The sequence below is a fragment of the Cololabis saira genome, chromosome 19 (genome assembly GCF_033807715.1).
Source record: "Cololabis saira isolate AMF1-May2022 chromosome 19, fColSai1.1, whole genome shotgun sequence".
Lineage (NCBI taxonomy): Eukaryota > Metazoa > Chordata > Actinopteri > Beloniformes > Belonidae > Cololabis > Cololabis saira.
Window position 1 is genome coordinate 8,398,317 of NC_084605.1, and position 19,324 is coordinate 8,417,640.

The following is a 19,324-nucleotide window of genomic DNA, read 5'->3' on the forward strand; positions in this document are numbered from 1 at the left end:
CGCCGCGTACCCTACGCCGTAGGCTCTGCGTTGGTGTAACGTGGAACCATAAATCAGCCTGGACTGCGAGTTACTTCCAAGACGGAACGAGAGTCTTTCGTTTGGAGTGACAGAGAAGTGGAGTTACTTTTAAGTGTGACTTCAGAATATAAAACAGGTAAAATACAAGAAAATATTGACGGTGGCCAAACAAATTGTAAACACAGCGTCGCACAAATGATGCTGGTGACGTTTCTGTGCCATTCTTCTGAAGCCTAAATCTCCGTTTCTCTCTGTTTACAAGCAAACGTGGAAACAGAGTTTTTGAAAATGATCGTATTTGGTGACTTTGAGTTTCGTTTTCGTGTAAACGAACAGCCAAAACGCATGAAAACGCCACCGTTTTTGCTACGTGTAAACGGGGCCTCCGACTCTGCTGCCTAAAAATGAAAACACAACAGTTAAAACGATAACGGTCCAAGTTCAGAACCCCGAGGAAGACCAGGACCAACTCTGGTGAAAATGGCATTTACCCCCTGAAGCCAACAGGGGGCGCCCCAGATCCAGAATTTATGGAGGAAAAAAAACAAAAGCTGTCTTCACTTGTATCCGTCTAATTAAAAAACATGTATCCCTGCACCGGCTTGTGGTCGACAACGGTTTCTGGAATTTCAGGAAATCTGCAAAGTTGTGAAGGAAGAAGGTTGTGACGGTCAGGCCTTTATCTGCTGCCTCCCCCATACACCACCTGACTCATGGAACCTCCTCCCCAGGTGGGCGGACACACCTCATTTGTTCGCCCAAATTTGCAAGTTTACAAAATGAATTTCTGTGGACTGCAGTTTTGAGTTGATGCATTTTCCAGTTTCCTCCTGCCAATTTGCAGGTTTATAAATTCAGATTTATTTTCTTTTGAGATTTTGAGTTACCATCAGTACTTCCCTCATCACTGCCCCTTGGTGGATGTGTTGCTTAGCAACCATACAGATGATGTACAGAGATGGGAGGTGAGCAACAACACATTTGGAATTGACAGATATTGATCGTACAAAAATGGAGGATCAACTAGACTTTATTTTTACCTTCAATTATTAAAACTGAACATTTTGTGAGCAGAAACGGTCGATATAGTGCCATCAGCTTCAAACAGTGCACAAGACAATATTTTATTACAAGTTTCATACTTTAACAGCTTTTCATTTCTTACAGTTTATAGCTTTCTGCATTTAAGCTTCATCTTCAAGCATTTTTTCCTCCCGTTTGGGTTTCATACACAGTTACATTTTTAAACACACACACACACACACACACACACACCTCAGCGAAGAATCTAAGTTTTCCTCCAAATGTGTTCTGTTGGTATGAATCGGATCTGTACGAGACGAGGGCTTGTGTTTTTCCTGTACACCACAGCGTTTGGTGGAGCTGCTCAGGAGGGGGAACTGAAGAACTTCTTCACTGGGTCTGGTTGAGCTCTGAGGACAGAAGACAAGCCAACATGGCAGCAATGTTAAACAGCTGATACAGAACAATCTGGTGTTCCTCACAGATCGGTCCTAGTGTCGCGGATATTTTCATTAAAACCACAAAAAACAACTGTTTTACCTTCAAACTCATCCTTATATATGCCATAAAAAGGGTTAAACACTACTTTTAATTATTGTTGGTGTTCGGATATTTAAAATAACATTCAAATAAGCCCCGCCTCCTTCCTCAGAAGGTTTTTAGCGCATGTACAATAAATCTTAAAAACAGTTGTCTGCAAAAGTTAATTCGGTCCCTTTTAGTATCGTGCTAATCAAAGGTCTCGGTCAACCAAATACATCCTCAAATGGAAAGAACTCATTCACCAACGCAGAACCAGTTTGGAACTGGCTCCAGCACCTATTTGAGTTGTTTGAAATGGTCGTCAATGATGACGATTAGCTGCTACTCTTAAATCCTGGAAGCAGTGAGGAGGTCCGTTTTTTCACCTTCTATTTTTGCCTTGTTTTTGTTATTAACAGCACCATGAATCAGTATGTGGGAGCTGCTCGGTTCTGGTCTTACATGCTGCTGGAGGCGTTCCCCTGGTTCATGATCCGGCCTCGGATAGAACCTGGACTGGTGATTTTGTAGAAGTTGTTCAACTCTGGAGACGTCAGCGGCTTAAACAGGCGACCTGAAAGCAATCAGAGCAGAAAGACACAGGGCCGATCAAATCAAACTATTTGTATAGCGCTTTTCATGCATGTATAGAATGCAACACAAAGTGCTTTACATAAAACTTATTAATGAAGGTGCGTTACACACACCGTTCTGTTGTAATAAAAGACTTGATCTAATAGCATCAATCTTGCTTCTGAAGTGGTCTGCAAAGTCCTCGCAGAGGGGAGCTGTTGGTTTTATGGAGGACTTGTTAGAATCAGCATTAATTATGTTGGAGAACAGGATTTTAGGGTTGTTTTTGTGATCGGTTATGAGTTTTGTCAAGTGGAAAGTTCTTGCCAGTTTGACTGCATTATTGTAGGTTATTAGTTGTTCATGAAGTATCTCATAGTGAACTGTAAGTTTGGTTTTTCCTCCTTTCAGCATTCTTTTCAATTTTTTAAATTTCGTCATTTCTCCACGGGGGTGTTGGTTTGTTTCTTACAATTTTCGTTAAAAGTGGAACCACTAAATCAAGACTTGATTTGATCACAAGGTGCAGGTAAAATTTCTGCAGGAGCACTATGTAAAATCCTACCTAAATCCTACCTGCTTTTTTTTTTGCACCATTTTTCTTTCTTTCCTGTACTGCACTACTTTTTTATTTTTCATTCCAATTTATATACTGTTTATATTTTGTAATTATATATTTTTTACCCTTTCTCTGCATGTGTATGTTGAGTGTACTGCTGCTGCACAAAGGGAATTTCCCCATTGAGGGAGAAATAAAAAGGACAATCTCATCTTATCTTAAAATCTCGATAAAATTTGCAGCCACTTCAGGAGTCAGAACACATCACACGGACTGGACTTCTCTGGTCTGAGACCACAGAAGTCCAGCTGAGGGAGAAGAACCTTCCTACCAGAGACGAATGGAGCACGTGTGGAAAAAGTTGCAGTAGAAGATCTTTCCAAGCTTCAGCAGATCACGTGTGAACCCACCGTGTCCTTCCTCTGGAGTGGTCTTACTGGACGATGTCGCAGACGGGGCTTGATCCGACGGGGCCATCAGGATCCGTCTCCAGTAGTCTTCAGGTAAGGAAAACAGACGGGAGACCACCTGAGAACGAGATTCCAGATTCACCGAAGGGGGTTTGACGTGTTGACGGAGCTGCTCCTGTCCCACCGACTCTACGGTTGCAGAAAACCCTCCGAGCCTCTAGGGGGCTCTGCACCATGAGCCTGAAGACTGTTTCCAAATCCGAGTTTTCTTGCAAATGTGTTCAGTTAATTCAGAAATTCCTCTTCCTGCAGTACTTTTACAGAACAGAACTATGGAGCCAAATCAAGGCCAAAAGTTTTGCAAATAAAATTTGAACCTGAAAATTCTTTTTTATAGTTAAATTTTTTTTTTTCAGTATCAGATCTTTTTTTTTAGTTTCAAATCTTTTTTTTTTTTTAGTTTCACATCTTTTTTTTTTTCAGTTTCACATCTTTTTTTTTTTTCAGTTTCAAATTTTGTTTTCAGTTTTAGACTTTTGGCCCCGATATGGCGTGGGGGGCGTGGCATCAACTGAGAGGGGCGTGGCATCATGAGAGACAGCAGAACGGAGAAGACAGGGGACCTTCCTCAGTCATGTTGCCTTCAGGAAACGTAGGTTGCAGAAGTTATCAGTAGAAGTATGATTCAACACTGTATATACCCATATTCACGTGATTGGCAGTGGAAAAAACTAATATTAGTGACACATCTCTGTTTAAAAAGCTGTTTTAGAACGTACTTGGCACCAATCGCAGTATAAAAGCAATAAACTATGCCAGACTGTACAGTTCAACAGCCACACTTTAAAGTTTGACATTTCCCACTTCCACATACTACCAAGTACGGTCTAAAACAGCTTTTTAAACAGAAATGTGTCACTAATATCCATTTTTCCACTGCCAATCAAGTGAAAAAGGTGTATATACAGTGTTGAATCAAACTTCTACTGATAACTTCTGCAACCTACGTTTCCTGAAGGCAACATGACTGAAGAACGTCCCCCGCCTTCTCTGTTATGCTGTCACTCATGATGCCACGCCCCTCTCAGTTGATGCCACGCCCCCCACGCCAGATCGGGGCCAAAAGTCTGAAACTGAAAAAAAGATTTGAAACTGAAATAAAAAGTTCTGAAACTGAAAAAAAGATCTGATACTGAAAAAAAAAAAAATTAAACCGTAAAAAAGAATTTTCAGGTTCAAATTTTATTTTCAAATTAGCAAAACTTTTGGCCTTGATTTGGCTCCATACAGAACCCCCCAAAATACACAGAGCCCTGCTGAGCTGAACCAGAACCCAGTCTTAATTTGTCGGGTGGATGTTCTGAGGACCTTTGGCTGAGTGTTGGTGTCCCTCATGATGGTGGTTGGAGACGGCTCAGGCAATCCGTGACCCACTATGGTTGGACCGAAGACCCGGGACAGGTTGTTCCGGTCCATCTGGCACTTTGGACTCCTGATGACCCTGAACAGAGGAAACTGTTGGGTTAAAGTTGGTTGCAGGTCCATCAGCGGACTTCAGAACCTGGGAGAGCTCGTACTTGTGCAGGTGAAGCATGAGGAACGCCAGCGTGTCCCGGTTTGCCTTGGGCAGCTCGGAGATGACCTTGGACATGATGGCGGCGCCGCTGTCCACGTCCGCCAGCTCTGGAACGCAGACCGTGACGTTAGGGGCCGACCTCGGGTCCGGTCCAGGCATTGAGACGTAGAATTGTCAAATTGGTTTGATTCACGCACGAATTGCCACAGATTACTTTTGTAATACTGTATTTGACCCGGTCTTTGTACGTTTTGACCGTATAGAAATGTAATTCTTGCCATTGTAAGAATGAGATGAACCTGCTGGATCTACTGCCCTTACTTTAACCCTTTACTTTAATAGTCTAGACGGATTTCAGAAAAAAGGCCTTTTATAAGAAGTAAGGAGCATTTATGGGTACAAGTCGGGAACCGGCCTACCTTACATATTTCAAGGGTGCTGAGTCCAAAAAAAACGGTACCCGAGTGAAATTTTGAGTTTTTGGCCTTCTAATTTGCATATTAAAATGGCCGCCAAATTGCCCATCTTGCACAGTTATTGGACCATTTCCTCCTATTTTTTTTGTAAGTAGGCAATCAAGATGAGGAAATTAAGTTTCTAGATCCATAGTCAAGGGTCAAACAAGGATATAGTGGAGGCTCAGTGCCTTCTTTATGTATATATATATATATATATGCAAAATACCAACTTTTAAGGTGAAATTAAGCATTATTTGTGTCATATTTTAAGGCCGACATAAATATTAAATAAAAGTTACTCTGAAATTTTCCCTGTTGATATGACATATGATGTACACCATATTATATGATAACAAAGAAAAAAATCCATTGCAAGTTGTCTGGGATTTCATGTTTTTTTTTTTTTTTTTTTTTTTTTTTTGCAAATTAAGCATTTGTTCTCTAAATTCTCTAAAAACCCATGTAAATAGGGAAAAATAATCAAAAAGAGACCACCATGAAACGTACCAAGTTGAATATTTAGATCAGTACATAGCATGGTCAGTCCCATCACTGAGGACCCTTTGCCTGAGGTGAATTAACAGCAAAGAGGATCGTAACAGTTTCACACGCTTTGGTACCTATTGGCACCTGCAGCCACCTATAGCCACCTGCAACCACCTGCAGCCACCTATAGTCACCTGCAGCCACCTATAGCCACCTGCAGCCATCTATAGCCACCTGCAGCCATCTATAGCCACCTGCAGCCACCTATAGCCACCTGCAGCCACCTACAGCCATCTATAGCCACCTGCAGCCATCTATAGTCACCTGCAGCCACCTATAGCCACCTGCAGCCACCTATAGCCACCTGCAGCCACCTATAGCCACCTGCAGCCACCTATAGCCACCTGCAGCCACCTACAGCCACCTATAGCAACCTATAGCCACCTACAGCAACCTGCAGCCACCTACAGCCACCTGCAGCCACCTATAGCAACCTGCAGCCACCTACAGCCACCTATAGCCACCTATAGCAACCTGCAGCCACCTACAGCAACCTGCAGCCACCTATAGCCACCTACAGCAACCTATAGCCACCTACAGCCACCTATAGCAACCTACAGCCACCTGCAGCCACCTATAGCCACCTATAGCCACTTGCAGCCACCTATAGCCACCTGCAGCCACCTATAGCCACCTGCAGCCACCTATAGCCACCTGCAGCCACCTGCAGCCACCTATAGTCACCTGCAGCAACTTATAGCCACCTGCAGCCACCTGCAGCCACCTATAGCCACCTACAGCCACCTATAGCCACCTGCAGCCATCTATAGCCACCTGCAGCCACCTGCAACCACCTGCAACCACCTGCAGCCACCTGCAGCCACCTGCAGCCACCTGCAACCACCTGCAACCACCTGCAGCCACCTGCAACCACCTGCAACCACCTGCAGCCACCTGCAGCCACCTATAGCCACCTGCAGCCATCTATAGCCACCTGCAGCCATCTATAGCCACCTGCAGCCATCTATAGCCACCTGCAGCCATCTATAGCCACCTGCAGCCACCTATAGCCACCTGCAGCCACCTATAGTCACCTATAGCCACCTGCAGCCATCTATAGCCACCTGCAGCTATCTATAGCCACCTGCAGCCACCTATAGTCACCTATAGCCACCTGCAGCCATCTATAGCCACCTGCAGCCATCTATAGCCACCTGCAGCCACCTATAGTCACCTATAGCCACCTACAGCCACCTACCTGCAGCCACCTATAGCCACCTGCAGCCATCTATAGCCACCTGCAGCCATCTATAGTCACCTATAGCCACCTGCAGCCACCTATAGCCACCTGCAGCCATCTATAGTCACCTGCAGCCATCTATAGCCACCTATAGCCACCTGCAGCCACCTATAGTCACCTACAGCCACCTACAGCCACCTGCAGCCACCTGCAGCCACCTATAGTCACCTACAGCCACCTACAGCCATCTATAGCCACCTGCAGCCATCTATAGCCACTTATAGCCACCTGCAGCCACCTATAGCCACCTGCAGCCACCTATAGTCACCTACAGCCACCTACAGCCACCTGCAGCCACCTGCAGCCACCTATAGTCACCTACAGCCACCTACAGCCATCTATAGCCACCTGCAGCCATCTATAGCCACTTATAGCCACCTGCAGCCACCTATAGCCACCTGCAGCCACCTATAGTCACCTACAGCCACCTACAGCCACCTGCAGCCACCTGCAGCCATCTATAGCCACCTGCAGCCATCTATAGCCACTTATAGCCACCTGCAGCCACCTATAGCCACCTGCAGCCATCTATAGCCACCTGCAGCCATCTATAGCCACCTGCAGCCATCTATAGCCACCTGCAACCACCTATAGCCACCTGCAGCCACCTACAGCCACCTATAGCCAAATGCTGAAAATCGGGGCTGTTATGCACTGCAATGTGTACATGTCAGAGTGATGACCAATGTCCTTGTTTAAATGTGGAGTTGTAGTCCTCAAGCATACCAAGGCAATGGGTAACCAAAGAACTTGGAAAAGGACTGCAGAAAGAAATACTAATCAAAATGAAATTCCAAAGACAAATGGCACACAAGCAAACTAGAAAGGTATAAAATCAATTTACCAAAACAAGTGACCTATGGAACTTACAGAAGAAGACAGATGAAAGCAAAGCAATTCAGCTAGAAACATGAAAGAAAATATAGAGAAACAAGATCTGGTCTGTAGAACTGTTCAAGGGAAGTTTCATGTTTTTTTTTCCCTATTCACTTAAATTTTTCGATGTTTGAATTAAGAGCATTATGCTTTGTTTGCATAAAAAAATTTCAGACAACTTGCAATGGTGTTTTTCTTAATTATTATGTAATATGGAATACATCACATATCATATACACACTGGGAACATTTAAGAGTGATATTGACTGAATATTTATGTCGGCCTTAAAAATGACACAAATAATGCTTAATTTCACCTTAAAAGTTGGTATTTTGCATATATATATACATAAAAAGGCACTGAGCCTCCACTATATCCTTGCTCTGACCCTAGACTATAGATCTAGACACTTAATTCATCATCTTTGAATGCCTACTTACAAAAAAACTTGGGGAAAATGCTCCAACGACTGAGCAAGACAGGCAGTTTGGCGGCCATTTTGATATGCAAATTAGAAGGTCAAAAACTCACAATTTTGCTCGGGTACCGTTTTTTTTGGATTCAGCACCCTTGAAATATGTAAAGTAGGCCGGTTCCCGACTTGTACCCATAAATGCTCCTTACATTCACTTTTTGGTACATCCCATCTAGTCTATAACCCTTGTGCTGTGTTTGGGTCAAAATGACCTAATTCTCCTGTTCCTTCCTTCCTCCCTTCCCCCCTTCCTTCCTACTTTCCTCCCTCCCTCCCTTCATTCCCTCTTTTTTCCCTTCCTTCCTACTTTCCTCCCTTCCCTCCTTCTTCCCTCCCTTCATCCCTTCCTTCCTTCCCTCTTTTTTCCCTTCCTTCCTACTTTCCTCCTTTCCTTCCTTCCTTCCTTCCTTCCTCCCTCCCTTCCCTCCTCCCTTCCCTCTTTTTTCCCTTCCTTCCCTCTTTTTTCCCTTCCTTCCCTCTTTTTTCCCTTCCTTCCCTCTTTTTTCCCTTCCTTCCTACTTTCCTCCCTTCTTTCCTCCCTCCCTTCTTTCCTCCCTCATTTTCTCCCTTCCTTCCTTCATCCCTTCTTTCCTTCCTCCCTCCCTTCCCCCTCCCTCCCTCCCTTCCTCCCTCCCCTCCCTCTTTTTTCCCTTCCTTCCTTCCCTCCCTCTTTTTTCCCTTCCTACTTTCCTCCTTTCCTTCTTTCCTCCCTTCCTTCTTTTCTCCCTTCCCTCCTCCCTTCCTTCCTTCTTCCCTCCCTTCCTTCCCTCTTTCCTCCCTTCCTTCTTTTCTCCCTTCCTTCCTTCCTTCCTTGACCCGGAGACAGCACAAGGGTTAAAAACTTGTGCTTTTTATTATTTTACCTCTTTTCTTATCATTTAATTTCATGTTATTTGTTATGTTGATGTAAAGCACTTTGAATTAGCTTGTGTTGAATTGTGCTATACAAATAAACTTGCGTCTCCGGGCCAGACATTAGTACCTGCAGCTTCCATGAAGGTCCGGTGCAGCCTGAATGTGATCAGAGGCTCCTTCAGCTTCCTCAGGAAGTCCTTCAGGACTCCACAGACCACGTGGATGTCCTGCACTTTACTGAGCAGCAGAGCCGACTTCCCCTGGAGGAGGCCCTCCCTGAGGTCCCTGACCGGACGCTCGCCTCCGGGAACCCGGTACAGGCCTCTCTGGAGACAGACGCGTGACACGCAGGACATTCACCCAGAACCCTCAGGCTGAGCCAGATGTGGAACCAGAGACGACCCGGGTGGGTCTGAACTCACCTCCTGCAGTCCTCTCCGCTCGATCTCTGCCACACAGTCCACGACTAGCTGAGGAACTCTGGGATGGGCCAGCAGGGCCGAACCCTCCAACGAGCCCTGAAGAGGAGCAGAGCCTCGGTCAGAGGGGCATAAGGAGACCCCAGCGGCTCCCTCCCTCCGCCACAGGACTGATATTGTAGTTTGTATCTAAACTGCTTCCCCGTTCCCACTCTACAGATGCAAAACACCGTTGTAGCCACCAGGGGGCGCCGGGCCACGACATCAGCCCTGATCTTCAGAATTTGTAGAAAAAATAAAACGAGCCGTTTTCGTTCGCAGCCATATAAATTACATTTGAGTATTTATTAAGTGGATATTTCAGAATTCCCAAACCTTTCAGTTTACTGAGATTTTATATTAATTAAACTTTTCTTTTTTTCTTTTTAATTCATGCACAAATTAGCTTTGTGTGTTCTATAAATTGACATTTTCACTTGCAAAATTAAGGGGTTATAAATTCAGATTTTACTCATTTTGTCTAAAAAAAAGAAATTCAGTTTTTTTTTTTGCCAAATTGGTTTATAGAATTTTCCTCTCAAACTCAAAACAGAATTGTTTTTTGAAATCTGCCAGTTGACTAAATCAAAGTTTACCCCCCCATCCCTCCAAAGGGCTGCAGTACGTCGTCACGCCAACTCAGCTGAGGTTATGTTGTTTAACTCGGCTTATTCAGCAGACTAACTTAAATTCGAATTTTAAAGCAGGCGAGTTTTGTGGAACAGATTATTGCTTCTCCACCATCATACGGAGTCTTCACTAAAAGAACCCCCAGAATGCATCTGCGTCCCAGACAGCGAGGTCAGATTTACCATCTGAGCAGTACTCGCTCTCCTGTCGTTGGAGGTCGAGCAGCCGCTCGTGAACTTCTCTTTGCACTCCGGATGAGCGAACACGCGGCAGTTCTTGCACTTCACCGCCATCTTTCCGAAGCGCATCCTCTTCCCACACGGAATGCAGGTCTCTGGCCGGATCACCTGCGAGGACGCGGCGGCGTGTTATTCCATTAAAGAAGCTTGAGGCAGGATTTATGAAAAAAAATTCGTATACGTTTTAAGTTTTCTAGTAATGTCAGATGAAGAGTTCCAAACCAAAAAGAATGAGCCCTCTAGTGTATCTCTCCGTTGCCTTGAACAGGCTGTGTGCTGCAAAATGTGCTGCAATTGTGACCGGAATTTCCCGCGCTGTCCTGCGGATGTGACGTCACATGACACTGCATGCACGTTCTCCCCGTTCTCCCGTGCCGGCTTCACTGTTGGCTGCAGTACCCCCGACGGCCGTCATGGCTAAGGTGGCGCTAATGAGTCTCATTTCTTAAAAAGGAGCCTCATGCTCCTTTAAAGCGCTTTGATAGACGCATCCAATTCATACCGTTTTAGACAGAAACACGTGTTTGACGATTTTATGAGCTCTGTTGGCGTCCACGCTTCTGGCGTCCACGCTCCTGGCGTCCACGCTCCTGGGGTCCCGCGGCGGTTTGGCCGCGGTCTCGACTGTGGCGTCGTCAGAGGGTGACAGCACAGTGGTCTGGTCTAGGGAGCAGAGAAACATCATTACCATGGCAACAGTGTCCCTGATAAATTCGATAATGTCCTTTTTTCTGCTCATCTCCAGGATGTGGAGTCCCTCAGGGTTCGATTCCTGGACCACTACTGAACCTCTGTATGCTTCCTCAAGGTCTACATACTCACCAGGCCAGGAAAATATGTAAATACGGCATGAATGCAACTGAAATCAAGCGAGACTGTTGGACGAACACACTCAGATGATGCTGCTGAAATGGCCATACAAGATCTGACCACTGTGTCCAATTCTTCCACCGACCACTAGGGTCTGGATCCAACAACGAGTCCATCTCCATTGACCTTCATGTTAAAATCTTCAACTTTACAGCAGAAATAAACATATTTACAGTCTGGAACAAAAACATTTTGTCCATCAGTTACAACACTTTGACTGAGGGGTAACACAGCTGATGACTAGACATCATCTTTTTAGCTACTTAGTGCTAAAAGTTTAAGCTGTGAACAAAAATCAGAAGATAATCATTCACAGATGGGTTTGTTGTGCTGCCAGTTGGTCTGGAAGCGTTAGGGGGTCAAGCTACAGTAAGCAGCCATCTTCTCACATGGACAGACCAGAGGACCAGGGGGACCGAGCTGGACCGTCTACCTCAGTGCTTCTCAACCCCGGTTCTCAGGACTCACTGTCCATGTGGAAGATGTTTCCCTGCTATGAAACACCTGACTGGACCATCTTTTCATCACGTTCTACACAAGTCTGCCATAGGCCAGTAGTCTGAGCCAGGTGTGTTGGATTTGAGCAACATCTAAAAGGTTTCTGGACCCTTATCTAATCACTAGCTAAGAACATCCGCAAGCGTGCTGCCACAGCTGAAACAGGGACAGTTGCTCAGCCTCCCCCTCATGGGTCCAGGTCCGTAGGCATGATCAGCCAGGGGTGGAACTGGCAAGTACGGGTCCCAGTGGAGCTCTGCTAGTCCTCATCTCTGATGTTTCAGTAGGGACACGTGAAATGAGAACGTTTGGACGGATTTGAGCAGAATGAACGTAAAGTAACATTAAAGGCGGTCCCAGAATCGAGCCCTGAAGGACTCCAGATCACAGAGATGAAAAACAAAACTGTAGAACTCTTTTCCCCTGGCGATGAACGGGCCCTCGTGCGTGCAATTTTCACCAATAAAAAGGTCAAGGACTCAAAACTAAGTCCGATGACACCACCCATGACTCTCTATGTCAAACCATTCAAAAGTTATGGCAGACAATAGGAACTATCAAATATGGACCAATCAGATGAAGGGGGGGGCCTAATTTGCACCAATTATGGTCAAGGACTCAAAACCGAGTCCGATGACACCACCCACGACTATGTCAAACCATTCAAAAGTTATGGTAGAAAGTAGGAACTATCAAATATGGACCAATCAGATGAAGGGGGGGGCTCGCTTTTTGGCGTCTATCGTCGCCACGGTAACGCTTTTGACTGAGAAAAGTAAGGCGCATCATCGCAGGATCGAGACGCACATTTTGATGTATAACACACCTGGGTGCACGTTACGGTTCGGGCGAAGAAATGGCATAAATTGCGCCAAAATTACACGATTAATTCAAAACGGCCGACTTCCTGTTCGGTTTCGGCCATGGCGCCAAGAGACTTTTCTTTAAGGGTGCTTTCACACCTGTCCCGTTTGGAGCAGTTGTTCCGAAACAGGGAGCGTTTCCCCCTAAAGATCGGATCGTTTGGTATATATGAACACAGCAATCGCACTCGGATGCGGCACAAAACAAGCGAGCCGAGATGACCTAGGAGAGGTGGTATCGGCCCGATTCCATTCCAGACCTGGAGCGGTTAGTTTTTTTTATTTGGAGTGAGAACATAATCGACACAGCAACCGACACAACTCCATTCATGTGTATGTGCGACCGCGGCACAAGGAAAAGAGTCGGCGCAGCCTCCACCACCTTCTCTCCGAGATGTCGTCACAGCGCGGCACGGTGACATTAAAAAAAATTTCAAATCGGGCAAGGTTTGCGCAGCGCAAACGCCGCGGCAGGCACCTTCTCGCCCGCAGAGCTCCGGGCCAAAGGGACCACGACCTTCCCCCCCCCAAAGGGGGGGGTAAGAGGAGAGATCTGCGGCGTGCTCCAGCCGGTCCGGCCGGAGGATCAGCGAGGATCCACGGCGCGGACCGCGGCGCTGCGTCCCTCTCTCCCTTTTTCTCTCTTCCACACAACATCTCATCCGAGCGGGATCTTTTGGCTCCGGGCCAAGATCCCATCTCCTTTTCTCCCCCCGGCTGGGGGGAGGTGTAAGGCCCGCATCGGATCGGGCTGGCCCGTTGGACCTGCGGTCCACGGAGCCGCGGTCCCCGGGAGGCTCCGGCTCTTCACTAAACTCTTTCCTCTTTAAGTTTTACAGATCCGAACTCACGCCGCCCACGCGCTCCCGGCAATCAGACTGGGACACCGCTGCGACTGAGCGCTCCGACTGAAGCCCCATTCCCCGCTCCGACCCCCTGTCTGCTGACCGCGCAGGGATCGGTACGGGTTCCTGGACGGACGGCCGGCGTCTTGCCCGGTTGTGAGCTTTCCCGGGGGCCTGGACGGCTGCGCGTCGGCGACAGGCGAGCAGGGAAGCACGGCAAGGAGTGACCGGTCCCCGGCTGCGCCTAGGAATGCGTGAGAGCCTCCGTTGGTCCGGAAGCACGGCCCGGCACGAGGCGGCCCCGCCGCTGTCTAATCCGTTTCAGGGGAAGGGACGGGACGCGAGAGACTGACTGGGAAACCCCAGCAGGACCGCGACCCCAGTCGACAAAGCCCGCAGGCACCCGATCCGGATCCCGAGGAGACGTGAGGTCGTGAGCCCTGGTGATCAGTAGGACTAAGAGCGGTTCAGAACTGAGTGAAGTCGTGATCCCTGGTTATCAGTAAATTGGAGCGTTTCAGAGCTAAATCTGTGTTCCGAACTGAGATTACTGCATACATCATCATCATTGTTATCATTATCGTGTCTGATTATTTGGTAGTCATTGTGTCCTGCCGTAGTCACGTTTGAAACGCCCGCGTTTGCCATCCGGTCCGATTGTACGTGGCGACACCGCAGCCATCTTTGTGCAGCCACAATGTTTTAAACCGTAGATGTTCGTTGACATCATCTTTGTTATTGCTTTGATTCTTTTTTTTTTTTCATTCCATGCATTTAACTTTCATTTCATTTTTATTGATTGTTGTTTTTCTAGTTAATTAATGGTTTTATAATAATGTAGTGTGCCATCAGGATTTATTTGGGTATTTATTGAAATCTGCTTGATACCCGTATGTAAATAAATTCTGATTGATTTTTAATGGGTGGTTGTTATTTCATACAGATTTTGGTCACAAACTGATTGTTTGAGCAGAGCCAGTGCTCGAATTGCACGCCTTCAATTGTTATTCTGTAAGTGATAGTAAGATTTACTGTTCTGCAGGATAATCCTAATCATCTGAGACTGATTTTCTGCTGTTAAAAGTTATCATTTCCCTGCTTAAGGAACAGGGTGGTGCCCCGAGGATCTTTTTATCATTTTTGATCATTCAGTTTAATAAATAGTCGACTTTATTAATTATTAATAATTATCAATAAAATTATTAATAACCCTTCGATAACTGGACAGCTTAGCTAACCCGCTGTGGCACAACATCATCTACCACAAACTTTACAGGATCCTCCGTACAAATATGTGGAACCAGTGAGTTCTGTACCCATGACGGCAGGCGGAAGGCGCCAGCCTCCTCCTCCGACTGAAATGGTGCACTGCTGGGTGACGCTCTGGCCCGGAGTGGCGGGCCGTTTCTGCGTGATGCCCAGCTCCATGAGGGTCGGACCGCCGGTGCCGGGGCTCGTCACCAACGCCTTCACCACCGTCTCCACCTCCTGAGAGCAACAGACGGTTCAGTCGAGAATAAAAAAAAAAAAACGCCAACTCTCCGAGTCCAACATGAACATAAGTCGAGTTACGAAGCTCACATGTGGAATGTTTTTAAAATAAATAAATCTTAAAAACACCAACGTCAGAAATCCAGCAACGTCTCTTTTTCACCTTTTCTACAGGTTCTCTCTCCAGCAGCTCCGCAGAAACGTTCCCGCTTCTGGCTCGCTTCTCAGTCGGAGCGACGAGGGTCAGGCCCATCGAGGAGCGCTGCACACAAGTCACGACAACAGAGCGATGGGAACAAGAGCAACGGAAGAGTGCAACAGAGCGGCAGCACGACAGAGCAACAGGACTACAGAGTTAAGCTTGAGTTATGGTTCTGCGTCAAAATGACGCCGTGCCTACGGCGTGTGGTACGCGTCGACGCAGACCACACGCCGTCACTGACGCCGTCACTGACGCCGCCACTGACGCCGCCACTGACGCCGCCACTGACGCCGCCACTGACCTGCACCTCCCGAAAATTGTAACTACGCGTTGAGGCGACGCAGACCACACGCAGACGGAGAGGGCTGTGATTGGTTCGCTTGGAAGCAACGCATTTCGGTTTCCGGTTTGAAGCAGTCGTGAACTTTCAGCGCTCTTTTCTTCGTCTATGTGTGATTTTTTTTTTTATTTGTTTTTTTGCACAATAGTTGTCCTTATCTCCTTGATTCACTGTGACCGGAAAAAGTCGGATAAACCATTCAGGAAAAGATTGCGAATTAGCGGTCACGGGGGGTATTGCACCGCGGAGAAATGGAGTAACGGAGAAGTCCGAAGGGTTCACGACGGCGTCACGGTGACGGCGTGTGCTCTGCGTTGGTTTGACGCAGAACCATAATTTAGGCTTTACACGGCAGAAAGATGAGATGATAGAAGAAAGTGTGACAGGATGAAGTCAAGGACAACGGAGAATCCAAACAGAGCAACTGGCCAATGGAGAGATTTAACGGTAGAGCGACGGCCAAACAGGGACACAGCACGGTGAAAGGACGACAGAGCAACTGGAAAAGCAAACAACGTGACAGGAAGGTAGAGTGACAGGACAAAAGACAGAGAGGTAGATAGAGCAACAGGGGGACGAGATGGCAGACAGAGTGACATCACAGTGATGGGACAAATCATCAGCTGATCACTTTAACGTTTGTACTTCAGAATCATCATCCAGGACACTTGAGACTTCTTCCACCCGTCTCGGCGTTTGAGGACCGAAGACCTACCAACTCTTCAGTTGGTCACATGATCCCCGTAAAACATTTATTGAAAGCAGAAGAGTTTCATCAGCCGTTTTTCAGACAAACGGATGAAGACGAGTGAAAAGGTCAAAATGATCTTGAACAAAACGAGATTAAACCATTTCTGGACCGGAGATGGAGACTCACCCTCCGCTCTCTGACCCGAGACTTCAGAGGCTTCAGCAACGTGGCGTCCAGGTCCTGCAGCGACATGGAGAGTGTGTGTGAGTGTGTGAGTGTGTGTGTTCACAGGCACGCTGGTGTGTGTGTGGCGGCGTGACGCTCGTACCACGTTGTCGTCCGTGCGATCGTAGCTGATGTCGGAGTGAGACAGGAAGGACGACTCGTCGATGACGGACAGGCTGAGGAGAGACAGTCATGTGACTCTGATGGGATTAAAAAGGGTTTCTCTGACATATTCATCCGATGTGGTGAATATAACCCTGGTGGTCGTGATGTGTGGTGAATATTGTCTCCGGCTGGCGGCTCACCGTTTGCTGCCGCGACGCAGAGTGGCGCTCGCCGCTTTTTGCTCGAACGCGGCCAGCAGAGACTTCTGCTCGGCGTTCAGACTGGCGCTGGATTTGCTGTCGTGGACCAGGATGTCACACATGAGCTCCATCTGCCGCTTCTGGGGGAAATAACAACAACACCAACCTGTCAGAATCTGAGTATTTATCTCCGGTTATTTAAAAACATCATCTTGTGTGAACGCTTTAAAACGGCGAGGCCTGCATTGTGAAGACCTGGATACCAACCGTCCAAAAATATTAAAAATAAATAAAAACAATCTGTGAACTTGTCAGTAATTCAAAGTTTTCTTCTGCAGATTTCAAGTTTTTTTAAAAAGAAAGACATTCTCAATTTCTCCTCACAACTTTGATCTCATCCCGTCTAAATATTCATTTTTAGAGCTTAAATGCCAAAAATTCAGAAACGTTTTGTGAAGTTTTGTTAGAAATTGAAATTTTTCTTACAAATTTTCAGGTGTATAGAATGAGGAAGTTGTAAACTCGCCCCTCACCAGGTACTGGTAGTCGGCCTCCGACTTGTAGCGCTTCCTCATCTCCACGTCCAGCTGGTTGCGAGCGTGCTTCAGTTTGACCTCCAGAGCAGCTTTGGCCACGTCCGACTTCACCAGCAGCTCCTTGTACTTCTTCAGCTCCACCTCGGCGTGCAGCCAGTTCTTCCTCATCACCTCCATGTTCCTCACCAGCTCTATCAGCTCTGAAAGGCAGGAGGCGGAGTCAGGGGGTGGAGGCGGAGTCAGGGGGGCGGAGGCCTCCATCCCGGGACAAGGGGGGTCACGTGACGGCCTTACCCATGTCGGCGCTCAGGCCGCTCTCCTCCATGCTGATCCTCTGCAGACACAACGCCAGCAGTTCCTCAACGACAGAACGCAACTCCCCCATCTCAGTCATGATGTCACTTCCTGTCCGTTGAAACATGCCACCTCAGCACCACTGCAGAAAAGCACTGTCGTTCAGGTCGCAGGTGCTACGACATTTCTACAAACACGGATCATGCGGTGACCTCCCAGCCAACGCTGGACCCATAAAACCAGCCGTCTTCATTCGTAGCAACTTAAATTAGTTTGTTTTTCTCCCCAAATTTGTGAAATCTGGAAAACACAATGATTTAAAAACAAACATATATACATACACACACAGTTGTGTGAAAAAATGTTTGCCCCCTTCCTGATTTCTTATTTTCATGTTTGTCACACTTAAATGTTTCAGATCAAACTAATTTAAATATTAGACAAAGATAAAACAAGTAAACACAAAATGCAGTTTTTAAATGAAGGTTTTTATTATTAAGGGGAAAAAAAAAATTGCAAACATGCAAAAAAATAAGAAATCAGGAAGGGGGGACACTTTTTCCCCACAACTCTCTGTGTGTTTGACACACACACACACACAAGCGCACACACACAAGCACACACACGCGCGCGCACACACACACACACACACACACACACACACACACACACACACACACACACACATAAAAAAAAAAATTAGAAATTTAGTTGTTTACTTGCAATTAGTTTTTTTTTTAATTTAACGGTTTTTTCTTGATAATTCGTTAAAATATTAAGTGTGACTTCAATTGTGCATCTTCTTTTGCAGTTTTCACAACAATAGATTTTATTAAGATTCATTTTCGACTTCAACAACTCGGTTTCTGAATTTATTTGAATTGGTGCAAATTTCAGATTTTCTCTTGAAACCTGTGAGTTTATAGGAGTAGTTCAGCCCCCCTCCCTCCACACATTTATCAGAAGTCGAAATATCGGTTATTTGTAAAAAAAAAAAATAATAATAATAATAATTACTGTATAAAATGTCAAACTGTCATTTTTAAATTAAAATGTATTATTTCACAACTTTTTCCCTGAGCTGACCAAAATGTGCCACCATGTTTGCTGGCTGCAGTTTAAGTTTGATTCCCTGATTCTACATACATACATACATACATACATCACCGGGGATCGTCTTAGAGGATTTAGACCCCTCACTGGGGTTTCACCAGGGTCCTAAAGAGCTGGGACCGCCAAAAAAGCTAGAAGCAGCCCTGGTTAAACCAGTAAAACTGAAGGCTCAGTCCCAGAAACGGATCTTAAATCAGTCACCGGCACCAGCTGTTCCTGATCATCAATCAATATCATCAGTACTCGAGTTGCAAAAAAAAAATCAGGGGGGATGGTGGATTTTATCATATGGGGACAGATAATTTGTCCTGATTACAAATAATATGATATATTACAAATAATAGCACTGACCAAAACACCTGCAGAAATACTGCAGGAATGACATAGCAGCAGTTAAATGTAGCCTTCTGTAAGCTTTAAATATCCACTGGGCTTACATCAAATACATCAAAACACAACAATAAAAAACTGTTTTCTGAACTTATCAATATGACTCTGTCCTTCACAGGATAAGTAAAATGGATCACTGCAAAAACTCAAAATCTTAACAAGAATATTTGTCTTATTTCTAGTCAAAATGTCTCATTTT

The 19,324-nt window shown here is 46.1% G+C and overlaps 1 protein-coding gene across 1 annotated transcript; it reads right to left on the reverse strand.

The window, feature by feature from the left end:
• Positions 1-1,330: 1,330 nt before the first annotated feature.
• si:ch1073-416j23.1 (rac GTPase-activating protein 1) lies at positions 1,331-17,713 on the reverse strand. Its single transcript, XM_061709211.1, has 17 exons — positions 17,623-17,713; positions 17,326-17,528; positions 16,793-16,932; positions 16,591-16,663; positions 16,449-16,502; positions 15,193-15,291; positions 14,855-15,026; positions 13,642-13,782; positions 10,965-11,125; positions 10,406-10,570; positions 9,558-9,653; positions 9,263-9,461; positions 4,686-4,791; positions 4,477-4,609; positions 3,109-3,226; positions 2,029-2,140; positions 1,331-1,454 (listed from the first exon to the last, which is right to left on the reverse strand). The coding sequence occupies exons 1-17, from the start codon at positions 17,711-17,713 to the stop codon at positions 1,409-1,411; spliced, it is 2,109 nt and encodes a 702-aa protein (XP_061565195.1). The 3' UTR covers positions 1,331-1,408.
• Positions 17,714-19,324: the final 1,611 nt, after the last annotated feature.